This window comes from Gallinula chloropus (assembly GCF_964237585.1).
Source record: "Gallinula chloropus genome assembly, chromosome: 15".
NCBI lineage: Eukaryota > Metazoa > Chordata > Aves > Gruiformes > Rallidae > Gallinula > Gallinula chloropus.
Window position 1 is genome coordinate 6,869,179 of NC_140100.1, and position 18,123 is coordinate 6,887,301.

Sequence of the window (18,123 nt, forward strand, 5' to 3'; positions counted from 1 at the left end):
AGCCTCTGTGAGGAGTCCCTGTGAGGGGGCCACGTCACCGCTAGAAAATTGATTACCCGCTATGAAGCCAGTCACTGAGCTGCCGTTATGTGTCAGCTTAATCTGTTCCATACCTGTTGGAACTGAATAATATTTCCTCTTTGTGTCATCAGCACCAGCTTTGAACTGCCTTTCCATTTTACATGTGCATTTTGAACACTTAGGTCTGAGCAGGAGAACCTGAGGCAGGTGAGATGCACATTAATAGAGACGGTTGGTGGTTGCACTGACCATCCCAGGTTCACGAGGTGAGGAGATGCTAATTTGTACATTAGCAGCTGCAAAATTTCCCCTTCAGCACAAATTTCACCTGCATTACCCCTGATGATACTTTTAATTAAGTTGAGCCCAGAGGAGACACAACATATTTATGTCAGGGGTACGGAGATGGAAGAACAATTTGTATCATTTGCCAACATGCACTTAAGGAGGGAACTGCTATAATGGGGTTATCTAAAACAAACAGTTTTAAGCCTTTCTCATTATAGTCCAATATGTACATTTCAGTGAGCGCCTTTTCTCTCCCTGCAGAGTTCTGCTAACAGTAATTTCTCTTTGTTTCCTTTCAAAGAAAAAACTACTCCTCACAAAGACAATGTGCTGAGAAAACAGCTGAAAGGATGGCAGGGAGGTGCTGTCCCTGTGTCTGTCCCCATATGCTTTTACTTCTTCCCTGCACTCCACAGAAAATTACTTAAACCACAAGTCTGAATGTGCTTTCAGCCCAACCAAATTACCTTAATGAAGTTGCTTGTAGAAACCAATGTTTATTCCATTACTATTGAAAAGATTTTGATGAAAAAAGAGACTTTTTTTTTTAAATCTTCATTGGGAGTAATAAACAGAAGCCTCTCACACTGATATTAACCTTCATTTAATACTGAAAAGGTAATGAAACTAAAAGTAACTTTAGCATCTGCAAAGTATTGTATTTGAAGGGTTGAACTAAATTTTTATGAAGCTCCTTCAGCAGGAATGCTCCCACCACACCAATGGGTTGCCCCTGCATGGGGTGAGGGGCTCGCCCGGGTTCCTTAACACATCAAACTGCACTTGGGAGTCCTTGAGCTCGTGGGAATCACTGGAGGCAGCTGCAAAAGGAAGCTGGTATCATCATCTTCCAGGGTCAGTGCCTTACTCTTTTGGGAACAAACTGACAATGGATAACTGAAGCTGCTTCTCTCTTCCAGTCCAATCTGAGATTTGTTTATTGCTTTCAATTGCAGTGGTCTACTTACTTTTTAAAAACATGATTGAACTTCAGTAGGAATATGTAACTGGGAATATATAACTGGGAATCTAAGAGTTGTCATCTTAAAAATTGTCTACATTGAGCTTCCGAGGACAATTGTAGATTTTTTTCCTGTCTTCAGCTGAAGAGAAAGCAGAAACTAGGGACTGATTTTGTGTGGCTTTGCCAAATCCTTAGCCCATAACCAATGGAACAGTGCTGAGTTATACTAGGTAGGGATTATGTCCTTCAGGTTCAAAGTTGAGAAAAAAAATTAAATTGAAATACCCTTATGGTATTTGGCTACACCCACATCACCAAAAGAAAGTGGTGTTAATAGGCTGGATTAAATAAGGTAATTATTTTGTTAGTCTGCAAGCTTACCATCATCCTTGGTTCTTTCTATAACTGCAGGAGAGCTGGGGACTCCATCTCCAATGCGGGTGAATGCCAACACCTGGATCTCATAGAGCACGTATTTCCGCAAGCCAGACAGCAGGAAAGACTGAGTGTGGTTGCCTCTTACTATTTGGCTCTTTGGTTCAGAGTCTAAATCTCTTGCTTTGAAAAGTATCTGCAGAATAAATATATATAAAATACAGAAAGAAAAAGGTCGTTACATAAGGACTGGAAAAAGGGGTACACATTTTAGATGCCTTCTTTTCACAAAACATAAAATGAGATTACATTAATTGATCACTGCTTTCAAAAACTTTACCTTCTCCAGCTGCCTTTGGAATAATATAAATATCCAGCAGATGAATAATAAATAACAAATGCAAAAACATATCCAGGTAATGCATTAAAAATGAAGTAAGCATGAAACTCCAGCTGCATACCTTGTAACCCAGGACAAGACCGTTCTGCTCAGACTCAGGGACTGCGGTCCATGTCAGAAGGATCTGGGTTGAACTCACAGCTTCAGCAGAGACATTCTCAGGAGGAGCAGAAGGAACTGGAATCACACAGCAGCACCGAAAAGCAGAAATTGTTAAGGTGTACTAGGTCATTTTGCTCCATCCCCCTGTCTGCTTGGGACTGTTCCAGGATCTCTTCGAACAGCATCCAAATGTAAAAGGACTGGAACAAGTTCTAGACAATTCTGTGTTCTTTTGTAATCGTTCTACAACTTCCTTACATTTCAGCCTGCTTCACAATCCCTTCACAGTTCATGTCAGAAGCCACAACATTTGTTAAGAGCTAAACATTAAATAGAAATCACTGCCCTCAGACAGATGGGAAATACAGACAGACATGAATACGTTTCAGGTTCTACACACTTGCAGCAATTAGAATCACGCTTCAGTTGCTGGACTTGTACAGAAGTCTATCTCCTACTATTTCTTTCCTATACATTTTCTTTCCCTATGCCAAAAGCTAGAAATCTTTATGAATGGGAGTTTATCTTATGGTACAATCTGTTCTAACAAGAAGTTTTACGCCACCCTGGCTTCCTATATTATCTGAAAGGAAATTATAGCGTCTTGTCTACAGTTAGTAATAATTTCAACCACTGGATTGCATTCCCAGTTCAGTAAGAAGTTCTTTAACCTCTAAGCCTTTTGATTATGTGATAGTGCTCAACATTTGCAATACATCAATTATAGATGGATACATTAATACAAGGTGTATTTTCAGGGACAGATAAGGTGTAAATGAAAGATATGCCTATTTCATTTATGTTGCAAAATTGGCACTTAGGAAACTAGAAACATCATTAGAACTGATGGCACAGGAACACTGTAATTTTCTCTGACTTGAGAGAAGAGCAAACTTGCATTTTCTCATGCCATTAAAACTGTAACTGCTCCAGAACAACCATACAACTGCAAGCTTTTGTAGGCAAGCTTAATAGCATGCCACATTATGCAAGCAGAATTTGAGGCTATTTTTAAGAGTTCATTTTTTTTTGCTGCCCCTTTGCATGTCTTTTTCCTGTGGCATTTCCAACATCTGAAGGGTAAACCCTTTCCTAAAGCATGATACACCTGTCAGACCTCAAGAGAACATTTACTAAGTTGTGTTACACAAGCACTTATGGACAGTAAGGCTTGATTAGGTACTGAAAATATTGCAAAAAGGAGCACAAATCTCTGCCAAAAGTGATGCTTTCCTGGCTGTCCGAATGAAAGAACAGATCTGCTGTTTTGAAGGCGAGCTCCTGAAGCTCCTAGCAACGTGAACGAGATAATGAGTATGACACCAGAATTAATATAAATTGAAAAAAACCCAATGCACCGCCCCCCACCCTTGTGCACTCAAGGTTAACCGCAGAGATAGTAATTTCTGAAACAATTTCCCTGTTACCAATTATTTGGGACATGAGAAACAGAGCATCATCTCACAACACTGCAGCAGACTAAAATCCAATTTTTTTTCCCCTCCAATGCTGAAGTGCCTGTTTGGTTTTTTTTTTTATAAAAAAATATCTTCTCCTAGATTTATCCCCCACAAGGATATAATTATGTTAAAGGAAAATAGATTGCCAGGAGCCATGAATGTCTTTGGATAGCTGCCATAACTTTATCTGTAGATCTTCACAAAGAGCTACTCCCACATGAATCACTTCTGGAGTGAGAAAGGGTGGAGGTGGGTCGCAGGAAACCAGAGTATGTAGAGGAAAGAAGCCCTTTCCAGCCAGATTTATTTTTATTTTATCTGGTTTGAAGCCTTTCAAGACAGAAGAAGTTTCTTTATTTTACAAATATTCCTTTCCCTCTTTGATGGGCAGCCATGAGATTTCCTGAATACACAAAAGGTGGAGGCTGTGCCCGGGCTGGCCCTGCGTGCATGAGTGCCTTGAGGTGTGTGTATGATCATGCTGCTGGCAGGGGGATGCGAAACCTAACGAAGGAGAGAATGGTCTCTCTGAAGATTTATTAGCTCAGACTCCTCTTAATTCCCAGTGACAGCCAGAGCAGCTAAATGTCCCCAACTTGCTGCAAAGGAATTTAAGCCCAATGCCTAAATGGCAAAAATACCTCTGTTCCCTGAGTGCACTTTAATTTTCCAGTTCTCATGTTAGTGTTGAGAATTTTTTTCTAGTGTGGATGTATGAAAATTCAGGACCTGCAGGTGATCTTATGGATCTTACCCTTGCCAGTCTTTTATCTAGTAACAGAGTTTGATCGACCCTTTACAATTAATTGAAATATAACCTTCATTTCTCTGACCCCTCTCCTCTCAGGATATCCTGATTCCAAGAAATTATAGTTTGCTGAGACTAATTAGTGGCTTGAGTGAGACATATAGATCCCTCCTTCCTCTAACGCAGCTTTCCTTAACTATTGCACCGAAGACTTTGTTATAAGCTCCAAAGCTGAGTTCTCATTAGTAACCCACAAGAAGAGTGCACAAGCCAAGCAAGAGTGTCCAAAAAAATCTCAGAGTTTTAATGAAATGAACCGGAAATACTGAAACTAAATGATGAGCTCATCCAGCAAACTGCCAGCTGCACGCTGTACTTCAGAAGATCAAACGTAGGAAATTACAGAGTTACTGGCACTTTGCACTGCAACTTCAAGAAGAGCTCAAGTTTTTAAGGTTATCTGTGTTGGCATCTAAGACCATGCATCCTCTTTCTACATCTGACATAGCCATATTTGATATATAGCAAATGATGCTGTTTCATGTCTCTAACTAGGCCAAAAGCAGCTTTTAATAAGCTAGCCTATATTCTGGCTTTCTAAGAAAGCTAGATAGGGGGGTGCAGTGGTTCTCTCCACTTCTGCAGCTCATTTTAGCTGAACATCCATCCCCGTTTTTTACAGTAAAAATTAAGCTGGCATATTGTATGTCTGATGGTAATTAAAAAGTGCAAATTTAGAGCAAGGTTCATGGCAAAAGTAGCATAACTGCAGTACACAACCATTTTGCCTATAAAATTAGATACCTCAGGCCAAATTCTCAGCTTGTATAAACTGACAAATCCCTGCAGTGACATTGGACCACATCTGAATTATCAAGCGATGCTCTATCACGCCACAGTAACTGCCTCATGAAGGTCAGCCTCTAAAACGTCAGGAGATTGATCCTTGCCATAGATATATGGCCACACTTCTATAGCAGTTGATTTTGTAAGACAAGTATACACATTAATGTAGCTGAATATTAGGAGCCCAAAAAATATTAAGGCCCTGGGTTAGGTGTATTTGATATGAACGGTTTGAAAATAAAGGTTTCTATCTAAAAGGAAGAAGGCCTGTCAAGGTTGTTAGAGGTCTTCATATTTTCTTCCTTTCTCTGTATTGCACCAACCATCACTGTCAATTTATTGAGTGGAAACTGAGCTGGTTACTCTGCAGTTATTTTACACTGTAAAATTTAATGAGTTATTTAATTTCTAACATTATAAAAAGATTTTGGATTGATAAAACCCGTCCATCTTAAAAATCCTAATTCATGCCCCTCCATCTTCAGCTGCTTGGATCCCTATCCCAGATTTCCATTTCAGGATTTCCCAATTGTTTTTCAAGCCTGGGTTACCAAAACCTACAGCATTATTATTTAACTTCTCATAATTTCTTTGGTTTCAAGATGTTTTAGATTCAAGAGCTTCAGAAACAGGAGAGTACCTGTAATGGCATGCTCCTTTATTGTTAGCATGTGTGCTCAGCTATTAGTGATATGATCAAACATCCTAGAATAAAGCAAAATGCTCAAGTACAACTTTATTTTCAATAAAGATTTTGGACTCCAGTGGCTGCACTGTCACTAGCTACCATGAGCTGATTCAGTGCCCGGGTTCTAACTTCTTAGGACCCCTGGGTGGTGTAAAGCAGAGAACCATGGATTCTGCCAATGAACCACCACATGGTCTTGGCCAAGCCACCTCTGGGCAGCTGTGAGGGATGTTTACAATCTGCAGCACCAGGCAAAACCAACTTTAAGACTCTGCGTCTACTAAGTGGATAAAGAATTATTTAGGACACCTGCCCTCGAAGTACTTTGAGAACATAAGTGATAAAATACAATTTTTCTTATAGTTCAGAACACAGAGCTAAAAATGCTTTGACCTTTCTCTCTGCTTTATTTTCCCCATTCATTTGACTGTGCATATGGGTTAATTGCGGATTCCCTGAAGTTCTCTAGTGCAGCTTGCCACTATGCCAGCGCTTCTTGTATATTCTAAATCTGAGAAGATACAGCCAAAAGTCTGAGCCCTGACTTGCTCTATTCAAGAAATCAGATGTTAGTATCAAAGAAAACACATGAAAAAAACCAAATGAGTCCTTATGGCCTAGATCACAGCTTTGTGTTATTTTGATCCCAGTTTCTGTGTTCCTCCTACAATCAGTTTCAAGTCAACCTTCTTTTAATACTGCGAGAGAAAATGCCAAATACACACATAACCTCTGATCTTTAGATGCTGAGCAAGAGCACTGTAATCCTAAGGTTTTATGAAATCACTTAATCTTAGTATTTACTACATTTCAAAAGAAGTGTTTGAAGAGCAGCAGAAAGGAGAAAGTGGAGAATGCAGTATCTTTTTGTTATGATACAGAACACTTCAGAACTATTTTGTCTGGGTCATGCTATCTCTAACTCCAGCACAAGCACGCCTTGTTTAAAATACCTCCAGCAATAGCTTTCCAATTACTGCTACCCAAAAACTTAAATGGAGGGGGATGACTTTGTTTAGCCATCTCCTTGGTTAGTTCAAATGACAGTTATTTGAACCAGCAGACCAAATCCTGCTGTGTAGATCACATCCCTCCTTCACGCCAAGGAATGCTGCATGGTGCAGAGCACGCACACATGTGCACTGGGTGGCTGTATGTGTAGGGTATTCATGGAATTAAATTCCAAAACATTTTAAGTTAAGAGGTATAGAAAAAAAAAAAGTAAAAAGAAAAAATATCAGTGGGGAACCTTGCATAAACACAGGACACAAAGAGATTTTATTATTACTCTTTTAAAGCATTTAAGTAATCCATTTTGTTATTCACCTGCAATATACATTTTAATTTATCAGGTGCAGGAAGGGTAGGCTTGGAAATAGGTTTGGTGGAGTTTAACAGTGAGAGAGCAGCTTTTCAACATCCATCTTTACTGTTTCTATTAAGCAAACAATAATTTACTGTTGCCTGAGATTGAGAGTTTGCTTCTGATACTTGAAGTCTCTATGTTAGTACGGCCAATTCAGCCAGACAATGCTGTACTTGTGCTCTAGTCTATAAGCAGGTTATGTCTATACGCAGGTTATGTTTATATAGCCTTGTACCAACAGTTTTAGAAAGCAGCTCTGAAAATGTGTCATCAAAAGCTCTGTTAATTATTTAATTTCTATATGGGTAATCAGTTCTTTAAAATAACTTCGGCCCTTTTAGAAATATTTGGTACTTGAAATAAAACTTCAGAAAACTGTGGCTGTGAGAAAATCTGCCCCAGCCTAGAAGAGAGGGAAAGGGGAGAGGGTTTAGGAATGGGGAGAGGCTGCTTTCTTTACTTTAAATAATTAACCTGCAGATTTATGCATGAAGGCAGGGCAGGAATAAAATAAATAAACTAATCCCCCAAATATCTGTATGTCTTTTTGCCTTCAGTACAGATTGTGGGTTTATTCCCTTCGTTTTAGATTTAATGAATCAACAAGCAAAAAACTAAACCCCAAACCCACCAACACAACTGAAGAAAAGGGCAGAAAATGCTGAAGTTCTCAGATGTCTCCTTCACAGGAGACATGGTGCTTTGACTCACCGGACTCCCGTGTACGACCTCTCACTACTTCACTCCACGGTCCTGCCCCGATGGCATTGAAAGCCTGGATCTGCAGTTCATACTCTGTCCATTCCTCCAGATCTTCAATCGTGCACTCTCTCTCCAATCGATCATTAACAACCTTCGTCAGGGTGGAAGACTGCAGATCCACACGCCAGAACTTTATCCTGTATCCTACTGACTCTGGGTTGCCATTATACTGTGTGTCGGGGAGGGGCTGGAAAGTGATAGAAAGAAAAGCACAATATTCCTGGACAGAACACATTGCCAGCACTTTCCAAACTATATACCAAGGCTGCCTAAACTTATATAAGGCCATAGGAAGGCAAAAATGCTCAGGAGGTTATTTTTTTTTGGATTTATTTGTGTTTCATGATCTGTCTTGCTTGAAAATGTCTTTTAATTTTTACCTTAATTTCGAACCCACCAGATATGCTCCCAGAACTATGCCATTTGCTGTGGGTGTATCAACAGAGACGATACGAGCACAATATATTTCAGAGCTTTGTGATTAATTATGGAAATGAATGATAAATTGCTGAAGCATGTGACAAATTCATTTATCGTACTTTTTTTTACTTTTTTTACTGACTCTCTGCCTACTCATTTATCAGCAGAGATTTATTCTAGTATTCTAACTCCCCAAGCAATTTCAGAGATTAAAATATGAAATAATTAGCCTACTTCATGAAGTTTAGAGTTTTTCCCCTTAAAACTAACTAGATGATGCCACGGATGGCTGAGATTCAGTTCTGAATCACTGGGAAAGTTTGATACACATTAACATTTCACAGCTTAGAAGTCTGTATCCCGCAGGCAAGCAGGGCTAGATCTGTGACCCTTATTCTGTAGGAAGGAAGGAATTCCCAGCTCCCAGGGGGACACAGATTCACCTGCAGGTCTTGGGAAAAAAATAAAAAAAGGGGATTAAACACTTTCAAATACTGATGTTATTAAGCATGAAAAAGGTGTATGAGGTCATTTTTAGCTGTGGCTGTCACTCCTCCTGAACCCTGCACAGTTTGAGTCATGAAAAGCAGGCTTCCAGGTAGCACAGCAAAGAAACACAATCTTGAAAACATTTTAAAATCTCTTAAAACAACCCTGAGTCAATTTTGGTGTAAGATATGCATGGTACAACCACAAGTGAGTTATGTGGGTCCTAGCAAATGAAGTGCAATGGCTTTTCTGTGGATACTGAGGTGATGCCTTCAAGTTTGATTTTTTGGTCTTTCAAAGTTCAGAATTAAAGGCAGAATCCTGCTGAGAAAAAGGAGTAATTCCTTTCTGATGGGAGGAAAAACTCTCTTGTTTGTAGCCTGATTTTGACTTCCAGCCACAATGAGTTTATGCATGGAAAAGCTAACATTTGGGCAAAAAGAAACCTGTGCTTCATCAACTTCACACCACAGTAACCCCAGTGGAAAATTCTGCCTAACAGGGGAGAAGAAAAACCATTCTGGAGCAGGTTAATTGCCAAGTAAATCCCAATGTGGCAACTCTGCAGGTAACTGAGGCAGTCAAAGGGGCACAACAATGTCATCAATCACCGCATCTTCGCAATTACTCATTTCTTTCTATGTTTTATCATGTAATTCCATACCCTTCCACATAAATATAACCTTCCTTACAGGACTGTGACATGCAAACTTTTCCTTTGAACCACAGCAGTTCAGTACCCATGGGACAATTGCCAACAGCCGCTGTGCACCTTCCGGGGACTGCTTTGTACAAAGCAAACAACTGAGCCCTCAGAAACTGCAAATTGGCTCAAGCATTATATTCCTGTCCCACATGTTGACCCAGACTGTGGAACTAGAGAGTCTCAAAAGCCAAGGTTTTACACACAGGCATATATTCCCCTGATGAAGTGGCAGAAGTAGTGGCAGTAGGCAATTTAAGTGATTAATAAGGCACTTAAGGTAAGTCTCAGATTTCTGACTATTCTGAAAAAGGAAATAATTTTGCTGTTACCCCTTACACTGAATGCAAGGAAAAGGCATTCCTGAGTGCTGGCCTGCTCCCCTGGGGAAGCAGCTGCATCCCAAGCACCAGCACTTGGTTCCCCACTGGCCCCGTTCCCCCTCGCCAGCTCACCACCCATCGTAGCCACAAGCTGGTCTCGCTGGCCGTGCGCACAGTGACGCTCCCAGGGGCAACGTCTGGCGGAGCCTGCAGCGTCTGGATGACACGGGAGGGCTGGCTGAGAGGGCTGGGACCCACCACGTTCACCTGCCTCATCCGGAACCTGGAGCGGAGGGAAGATGCAGTGCAGGCTGTAACAGCTCAGTGAATGGTACATCTCTTTCCAGAACAGGAAAAAGATGGAAAAATACAAATTAGGTCTTTCAAAATGTTCCACAAAGGTCGTTGCGTGCAGGTCCCCTTTGTATTTGCTGCTGAATGCTTTATGGTAACTGCTTTCAGATCCTCTCAGGTATTAAAAAAAAATGAAAACGAGATTAGCTTAGGGTCTATTAGAAACTTAGGCATTTGTGTGAGAAATTTATGTTAATTATACCAAGCCTGATGAGCTTATGCTGGCAGTAAGTGATTTTCTCTTGCGATGCTTGTACAATACATTCAGAAAGGTATTAAAATATCAAACTTCAGATATTCTCATTCCCTGTCAATATAAAAAATATACTAGTGATAACATTTCCCCTCAATTACTGCTTGAAAGAAGCTGATTTATCCCTGTGCTGCATTTTCAGCCTTCCTGCACAAGAAAGATTAAGTTATTTAATATGGATATGCATCTTTAAAAAATACCCTGTCTGCTCGAAACCATCTCTTCCACAATAGAAATCCCTACTGGGTCACAAAAGATTTAGGGAAATCTCTTTTTCAGGAAACACAAAATAATTAAGACGTGCTGTACATTTCAGATACTCTCTCGCATCAGAAGCCATTAGAGATACCCAGTGCTTGCACATAAATACATGACCTGTTCATACTAAACACTTAATTTGTGGACCTAACGACTGAGCTTGGGAAAAGGTTGAGCTAGTCACCATAGCAGGGTTTATTTATCTGCTCTCATCTCCCCAGAAAATGCATTAAAGGAAATATTAAGCAAATATTGTCCTTGATTTCACTCTCAAGCATTGGCACAAAATATAGAAAAGAAGCTGGCTGCTAAAGATGTGGTCTGATAATTAGCTCTGATGTATTTCTTCAGTGGCAATGACTAAAGCTGACCAGAGGACCACAAATCCATTTGGCAACAGCTTTCTAGGTTTCAAAAAATTATATAAAATTGCTCTACATTGAAATAAAACAAAAAAAACCCCTGTTATCTGTGCATGCATGAGAGAAAAAACCCCAAACCTAGTCAAAATTCAAGGAGCTGCTTCAGTGTACAAACTATGATGAAAAAAATCAGAGAACAGCAAGTGTGAAAGATCCCAACATAACTGGGATCAGTCCAGAATTTAACTGGTATCAGAGAAATGAGATGTAACAGAAGATAAATCAGAAAGTTTAACAACAGACGAAAAACCCAACCGCCCCAAACTCCTCATATACTCCCTATTCTTTTATCCCCAAATTACTTCTCCATATACCAGATAGGTGTGCAAGTGAACATGGTGCAACCTGCACTTTACCATTCACTTCTGCCTTGTCAGCATTAAGGATCCACATGTATGAGAATCAAATCATCTCAATCCAAAAGATAATTTCCTTAAACCTCTGCACTAGAAATCTCAGCTCATGCCCCAAAATTTTGAAAGAGCTTTTAGTGCAATGTTTAGCTCTTGAGGATGAGGTCTAAAACACTTCAGTGGGAGAAATTCAGTATGTTTCTAGGCTTCTGATGAAGGGAAGCAAATTAGCATACCAGCACTGAATTGGTTGTAAATTATACAAGCTTTACTTGGTTGCACCTACTATTAGCTCACAACAGTACATGGATGAGCTAATAGGCCCTTCAGCCAGCACAAAATGGACAAGTTTGTAGTTAGCTGATGTAACACTTGCCACTGTATCTCCTTGCAACTGGCCTTTACATTAGCAAGCTGTTTCATGGAAGTATTTTTCATTAGGATTGAGTACCTCAAATTCTCAAATCTTGTCTATACTGAAGCAACGCATCACTTGAATTGAATTGATCTAAAAATCAATCTCGTTTAACTGGGGTGCACCCATGATGTAGATTCACTTCAATCAGTTTAAGCATTGCATATATTTATTAAGCTTAACTTGGCAAACAGTAAATTCTTATAAACAAAGGTTTCATCTAACTGATGTTACCAAATTAAGCTAAATCGATAAAACGATGTCTAAATTGATGTAAATATGTAATTACAAGTTTGCACCAGTTTAACTACAATTGATTTGTCACTGACTGATGCTACACTGGTGCACCTTTCAGATGAGGGAAGTCACCGCTACTCACAGGCATTTCACTGTGTGCTTGCATTCCCTTTTTCATGTTAGGAACTCTATCATATGCAAATTACAATTAACAATACCTGATGAGTAATTTTACATATAATCTATTAAAACAGCAAACCTTTTTCTTTTTGTTCAGATTATAACACACAGACAGCTGTTTCCGATTAGGAAAGCTGTTCCATGCTGTTATTTAGTCTTTTATTTCATGCTGCAGCTAATTACCTGCTGTTCTTACCTGTAATGAGTGTAAGGAGTAAGGTTTGGAACCTCCAGCATCTGAGCATCAGGTTCATTCTCTACCTCACGAAGACTCACCCACTCTTCCTCATCACCCAGCACACCAACCTGCACATAGGAAAGGGAAGAAGGAATACAAAGCAGACTATGTTTATAGCATTATATATAATTATATATATCATTTCTTCTTCAGTGAGTGTCATCAGCAGTGGGAGGCCAAATGCTTTTAAATACATAATATCCAGTTAATATTAACTCTTATATGACAAGACACCAGTTATGTGTAAAGTAAAAACACAGACAACTAAGCCAAATTTCCTTCTATATGCTGGGACTTCACTGGGATCCTCTGATAAGATCTGTTCCAGAAAAACACAACGAGAGTGCTAATACCCTGTTGAATCTCACTGCCACAATACAAAAGTATCAAGTAGTCATATAACAAAATGAAAAATAGGCTTGATAATAACTTGCAGGAACTGAGGCGTACTAAGTGAGTCTCAACGGAGGCAAAATGCCATGGAAATGAAGACAGAGAAACAAGAACAAAGCCAGAGAACAAAAGTGGTTTAGCCTCATCTGCTGAGCCATGTTTAGACCAGGCTTTTCCATGTGCAATGATAGAATCACTAGGTTGGAAAAGACCTTTGAGATCATTGAGTTCAACTGTATTTGTATCAACTAATCACAACATGTTGCCCACACAGTCTCTTGGGTACAGCAGCCTTAGGAGGGACAAAATGGTGATGAGAATGGAAAACATTACTCTCCATACAGCTTTTTGGAGATAGACTGAAGATGAATCAGGACTTATAACGAAGTCAACAAGGCACGATAGGAAGGCAAGAGTCTGACCTGGGACCCTGGAAGATGGCACCATCAGTAGGCAGGGTTGTGCACCTAAGAGCCGTGGTGAGATTGTGAAGAAAGACAAAGAAAAGAGGTGGCAAGTGTACAGCAGAGCCTCACTTCAGAGATTCTCAAGTACTGAAACACAGGGGACCTTAGACAAAACTCCCTGATATAATTCCCTAGCACTGTGCACATTTACTCTGGTCTTTCAACCCTACTACAAAGGGCAGCACCTGCAGTCCAATTCCCTCACCCTACCCTGGCAGCCAGAATCACAGGCTGAGGGATATCAGAGGCTATGTAGGCAGCAATTCCCTTCACTGTCTATTTACAGACTTAATATCCACGAAGATGCCTAATCCTTTTTTAACCTACTGACACTATCTACTCCCACAGACTGCTGTGGCAACAAATTCCAGAAGCTCACGACCCACTGTGTAAAGAGCTATTTCCTTTAATCTTTTTAAACAGATCCCTCACGAGCCCTGTATACTAGTTACAGCCATAGACACTGTCAAAACACTTGATAGGCTATGTAGCCCAAAGTATCTTGCATATCCCAAGTACTTCAAATAGAAAATTAGGTTTCATTCACATTTTTTTCCCCCTTCAGGAGAAGCAGCCTGATTTATTTATAGATGTTTTAGTTCTTCGCTCACCCAGGAGTTGATGTGCTGCATATTTATGTTTGTGCATGAAGAAATGACACAAGGAAAATTAGGCCAAAGAAATAAATTCTGCATTGCACTGTGAAAAGAAGCCTCTGTGATCTTCCTAGCAGAGGACAGCTTTCATGGAAGGATGTGGTTGCACAGGTCTGGATAGGTCTTTCAGTCTTGTTGGTTAGCAAGGACACTGCCACACACCAAACAACATATAAAACAGATGTCAGTGCAGATTAAACACTTTTAAAATTCCCAGTCCCAAATGAGGTCCATATTTAGCAAAGTCCATGAATACAGAAGCTTAAAGGAAGCAAGTTGAGACAGGTCTGCATGATAAAAGAGAACAGCCCTAAACTGAACCCAGGAAACAAAGAGGTGATTAAGAGAATTTAAGAAAAACAACCTTCCTTGAACAAAGAAAGGAAGAGGGGGTTGGCTTAAGTCAAGGAAACAGAACACTTTTTATTAAAAGAATTTAGGATGAACACAGTAAAAACCTTATAGTAAATGCTTATTTTTGCAAAACTCCTTGCTCTTAACAGCACTGCCTCAAAGTGCTGCAGTAATTGTATAGCCACAATCCACGGTGCTTTGGAGGCTGCAAATAACCTTCCGTGGTTAGTCATCTTTTTGTATTCTAAGAATTCTAAGAACAGGAAGAGCTTTTTAAAATATTTCTTGCATAGCACAAAAAGAAAAGAAGAAAAAAAGAGAGACCACAGGTTTCAATCGTTATGCAGCAGCAGGCAGGTCATTAATACACATTAAGGACCACATGGTTCAGACCCAGAGGCCCACAGGGCTGTGAACAATTGACATTGACTCAAGCTTGAGAGGTGTCCAAGCCCCCCCCACCCTGGCCTGTTTTGCAGCTAGGCATTTACCAGCTGGCTGCAAAGGTGGTAATATTAAGGATCTTTCACTGATTGAGAAGCAGCAAAAGCTTCTGTGTGCCCAGGGCTATGGCAAGCTCCTGGAAAGCTATCCCAGCAGACAGCTTTCTGGTTGCGAGTGTTCTCTCTGGTAGGAAGGATGGGTGATGCAGATGCCAAGCAAGCCTGGCATATTGGTTGTTCCCAGGCTCTGGAGCCAGCTGGTAAACAGGTGGCCAGTACCTGTACTGGGAGGTGAGGGGGCCCTGGGCAAAGAAGAAGTGCAGACAATTCTGCTTTCAGACTGATTTTCTGCCAACAGTAGTGACAGAGAGCAGCAAAAAATCAACTGCAGGTGTAGTTCTGTGATTCAGCAAAAGATTTTAAGAAAAACAGACTTGTAACTTGTTTTAGTTAGAATAATACCTTGTAACATTCCCAGAATCTGGTGCCAGCATTTGGGAAACTAACTTAAAGGATTAGATCTTCTACTGAAACCAGTAGTATATATTTTAAGAGTTTGCTGCTTTTATTAGGAGATTTTCTGAAGTAAGAGGGCTGAAGACTGGATGGCAGTAGGGTAGCTTTGTGACCAGTCTGAGAAGTTCTGTGTGACTTCTCACTCGTGTGGCCAAGCAACTCCAGGAAAACATTACTCAAAACAAGTTTAATTTATTCAGCAATAATGTCAGAAATGAATCTTGGAAGAGAACATTCAGTGATGGACTTCTATATTTTTAACTTCCACAAGATCTATAGTAGATTCCCAGTTTCAGGGTCTTGAAGGAAAAGGAAATTATTTTTGCTGAAACACTCTGATGTCAGATCAGAGGAAACGTATCAGTTTCATGAATCAGAGTACAAAGGGATTCCCACAGGGCAAAAAGAACTACGGGCAGTGGTAAGGATAAAAGAGTCCTTTGAGGGGCAAGAGAGTCCACTATGAGCTGCTCCACATAAAAGAAAGTTCATTTAGAGGCTTCTTTCTTGTAGCTCTTTTCTGGATAGCAGTGCATGCAAACTTCAGAAAAGGATTATGTTTGTTGACAGATGCACACATATTTATGTCTGCATTGTGTTAGGAGGCAGATGAAAACACCAACTCCTTTTCTGTTACCTTTCTGCATGAAAACTCCTGAAGAAACACACTCTGCATCTGAGCAGTTCTCCATACAACAGGGTCACAATCCCAGGAGGCCCTGGGATGTCACAACAGAACACTTATGTCCACTGAGACCTTCATATGATTCTCAATAACGATCACCCATCACAAGTTAACACATGTTCATTCCCATCTCTCAGCTCTTCCCAAGGGATTGTATTCAATAAGAGGCCACATTAGTTTATTATTACAGAAATCAGACAGCATAAAACAACACTGGAAGTGATGTCAGAACCCTTTACTTGCCTGTGCATTAACTACTTCATTTCTAAAAAGGAAAGCGTGGCATATTTTATAAAGTGACTGATGGAATGCAGTACAGGAGCAAAGTTGCAGAATTTTGACTTAAAAGAACCCAAAACCAATTAAAATTTGGAATGAAAAAATATCTCACTGCGATCTTTCGTAGAAGACAGCAAGGCTTCCAAAATTTTGAACAGTTACAAAGTACTAACGGCAGGAAAGGCAAACACAATGTTTCTGTACATTATAGAGGTACCCTCTGTTCTACTATAGTTCAAGATATGTCAGAGTTTTCATTATAGAGGTCCATAACTCACATTTGAAATCGCTTTGGGAGAAATTCAGTTCACAGGATGTCAGCCCGGGTGCAATTTTTTTTCTTACAAAATCCTTAAATCGATTCAGCCATTTTTGATTTAAAGATTAGCAAAGGCATAAAATTGTCAGAGTTTCAGACACTTTATTTACCAGCTCTGAAGTAACGACGACACCAAGAGAATCACCCCGTACAATGGATGAATTCTATCTGGGTCACTGACTTAACCCACAAAACCAGATAAATTCATGGCTAAAGTTACGATGTCTTTCCCAACTCACAGCTTTACAAGTGAATACAGAGATAATGCTTTAAAGGTCTTACTACTTTGAAACTCTGTTACCACTCACCATGATATTGCTACGAACTCTCACTAAAAAACAGCAGAAAGGCTTCAGCAAAACCTCTCTATATTAGCCCACGTGCTCGTGGCTCTGTGACTTGCAATACCTCTTCATAAGCGGCCTTCAGCCGTTCCACGGGTCTTCTGGTGTCTGCACAATAACATTAATCACCAGACAAACACACCACACTCAGTGAAGTTAGCCCAGCTTTTCTAATCAGCCACTGGGAAGCTTGATGCTGAGCACCTACCAGGGCACAGTCATGATGATGATGTCGTTTATGTACTTCTCCTGACAAAACCCCAGGACAAAAATCCAGCACAAGAAAAATAACCTGAAACTGGATTGCAGTGGGTAGAGAGTGCAAACACAAACCCACGTGAACAACAGCAGGGATTCAGTGCCATTCTTGGTTGCAGATTCCAAGAAAAATATGTCTCTAACATATACTCTCACTGCCTCTGAGAGTGCAGGAGGATTGGAAGGATTTATGGAGATTCTTTGGGGATAAACATGCTACCTGTGAGTGTCAATGCCACAGGACAGTTACTGCTGGTCCTTCTGAACAAGTGTCAGCAGAAGCTTTATACTACACTACACCCTCTTCTCTTCAGATTACATATAGGTAATGGAAAAAACAATGTTAGAAATAGTTTTTAAACAGCACTGGTACTCTTCTGCAGTTCTCTGTTTGGAAGTCTAGTGTCCTTTAGTCCTCTGAGCCTGGATGGGAAGATGGAAAAGAAACGGAATGTTTCTCCAGTAGAAATGCAGAATTGGGATTTTTAACACTTGATATTTCAATATCTACCAACCCTAAAATCTTAAAGACCTGATTCTCCTCTCATATTCACTGATATAACTGAGAATTAGTTCCACAGTGGCTCCTGTGAATTTACACCCCAGCAGAAAAAGCAGAAGCCAAGGCCAGATGTACAAAATTTCACATCAGCTGGAATTCCCAGCTGTGTTTTTCATCTAAATTGTTCGTGAAGTATCCAGGCTTCAAAAATGGCATGTAGCCAAAATGGGATACTGGGAACA

The 18,123-nt window shown here is 40.2% G+C and overlaps 1 protein-coding gene across 1 annotated transcript in view; it reads right to left on the reverse strand.

Annotated features, from left to right (window-relative positions):
• SDK1 (sidekick cell adhesion molecule 1) overlaps nucleotides 1-18,123 on the reverse strand; it is a gene marked incomplete at its 5' end in the record, with an annotated part of 398,756 nt that overhangs the window by 68,627 nt on the left and 312,006 nt on the right. The window contains 5 exons of the mRNA XM_084271072.1: nucleotides 1,655-1,844; nucleotides 2,110-2,225; nucleotides 7,970-8,207; nucleotides 10,088-10,238; nucleotides 12,624-12,733. Of these exons, the coding sequence (XP_084127198.1) occupies nucleotides 1,655-1,844; nucleotides 2,110-2,225; nucleotides 7,970-8,207; nucleotides 10,088-10,238; nucleotides 12,624-12,733 (805 nt within the window). The remainder of the gene's footprint in view (nucleotides 1-1,654; nucleotides 1,845-2,109; nucleotides 2,226-7,969; nucleotides 8,208-10,087; nucleotides 10,239-12,623; nucleotides 12,734-18,123) is intronic.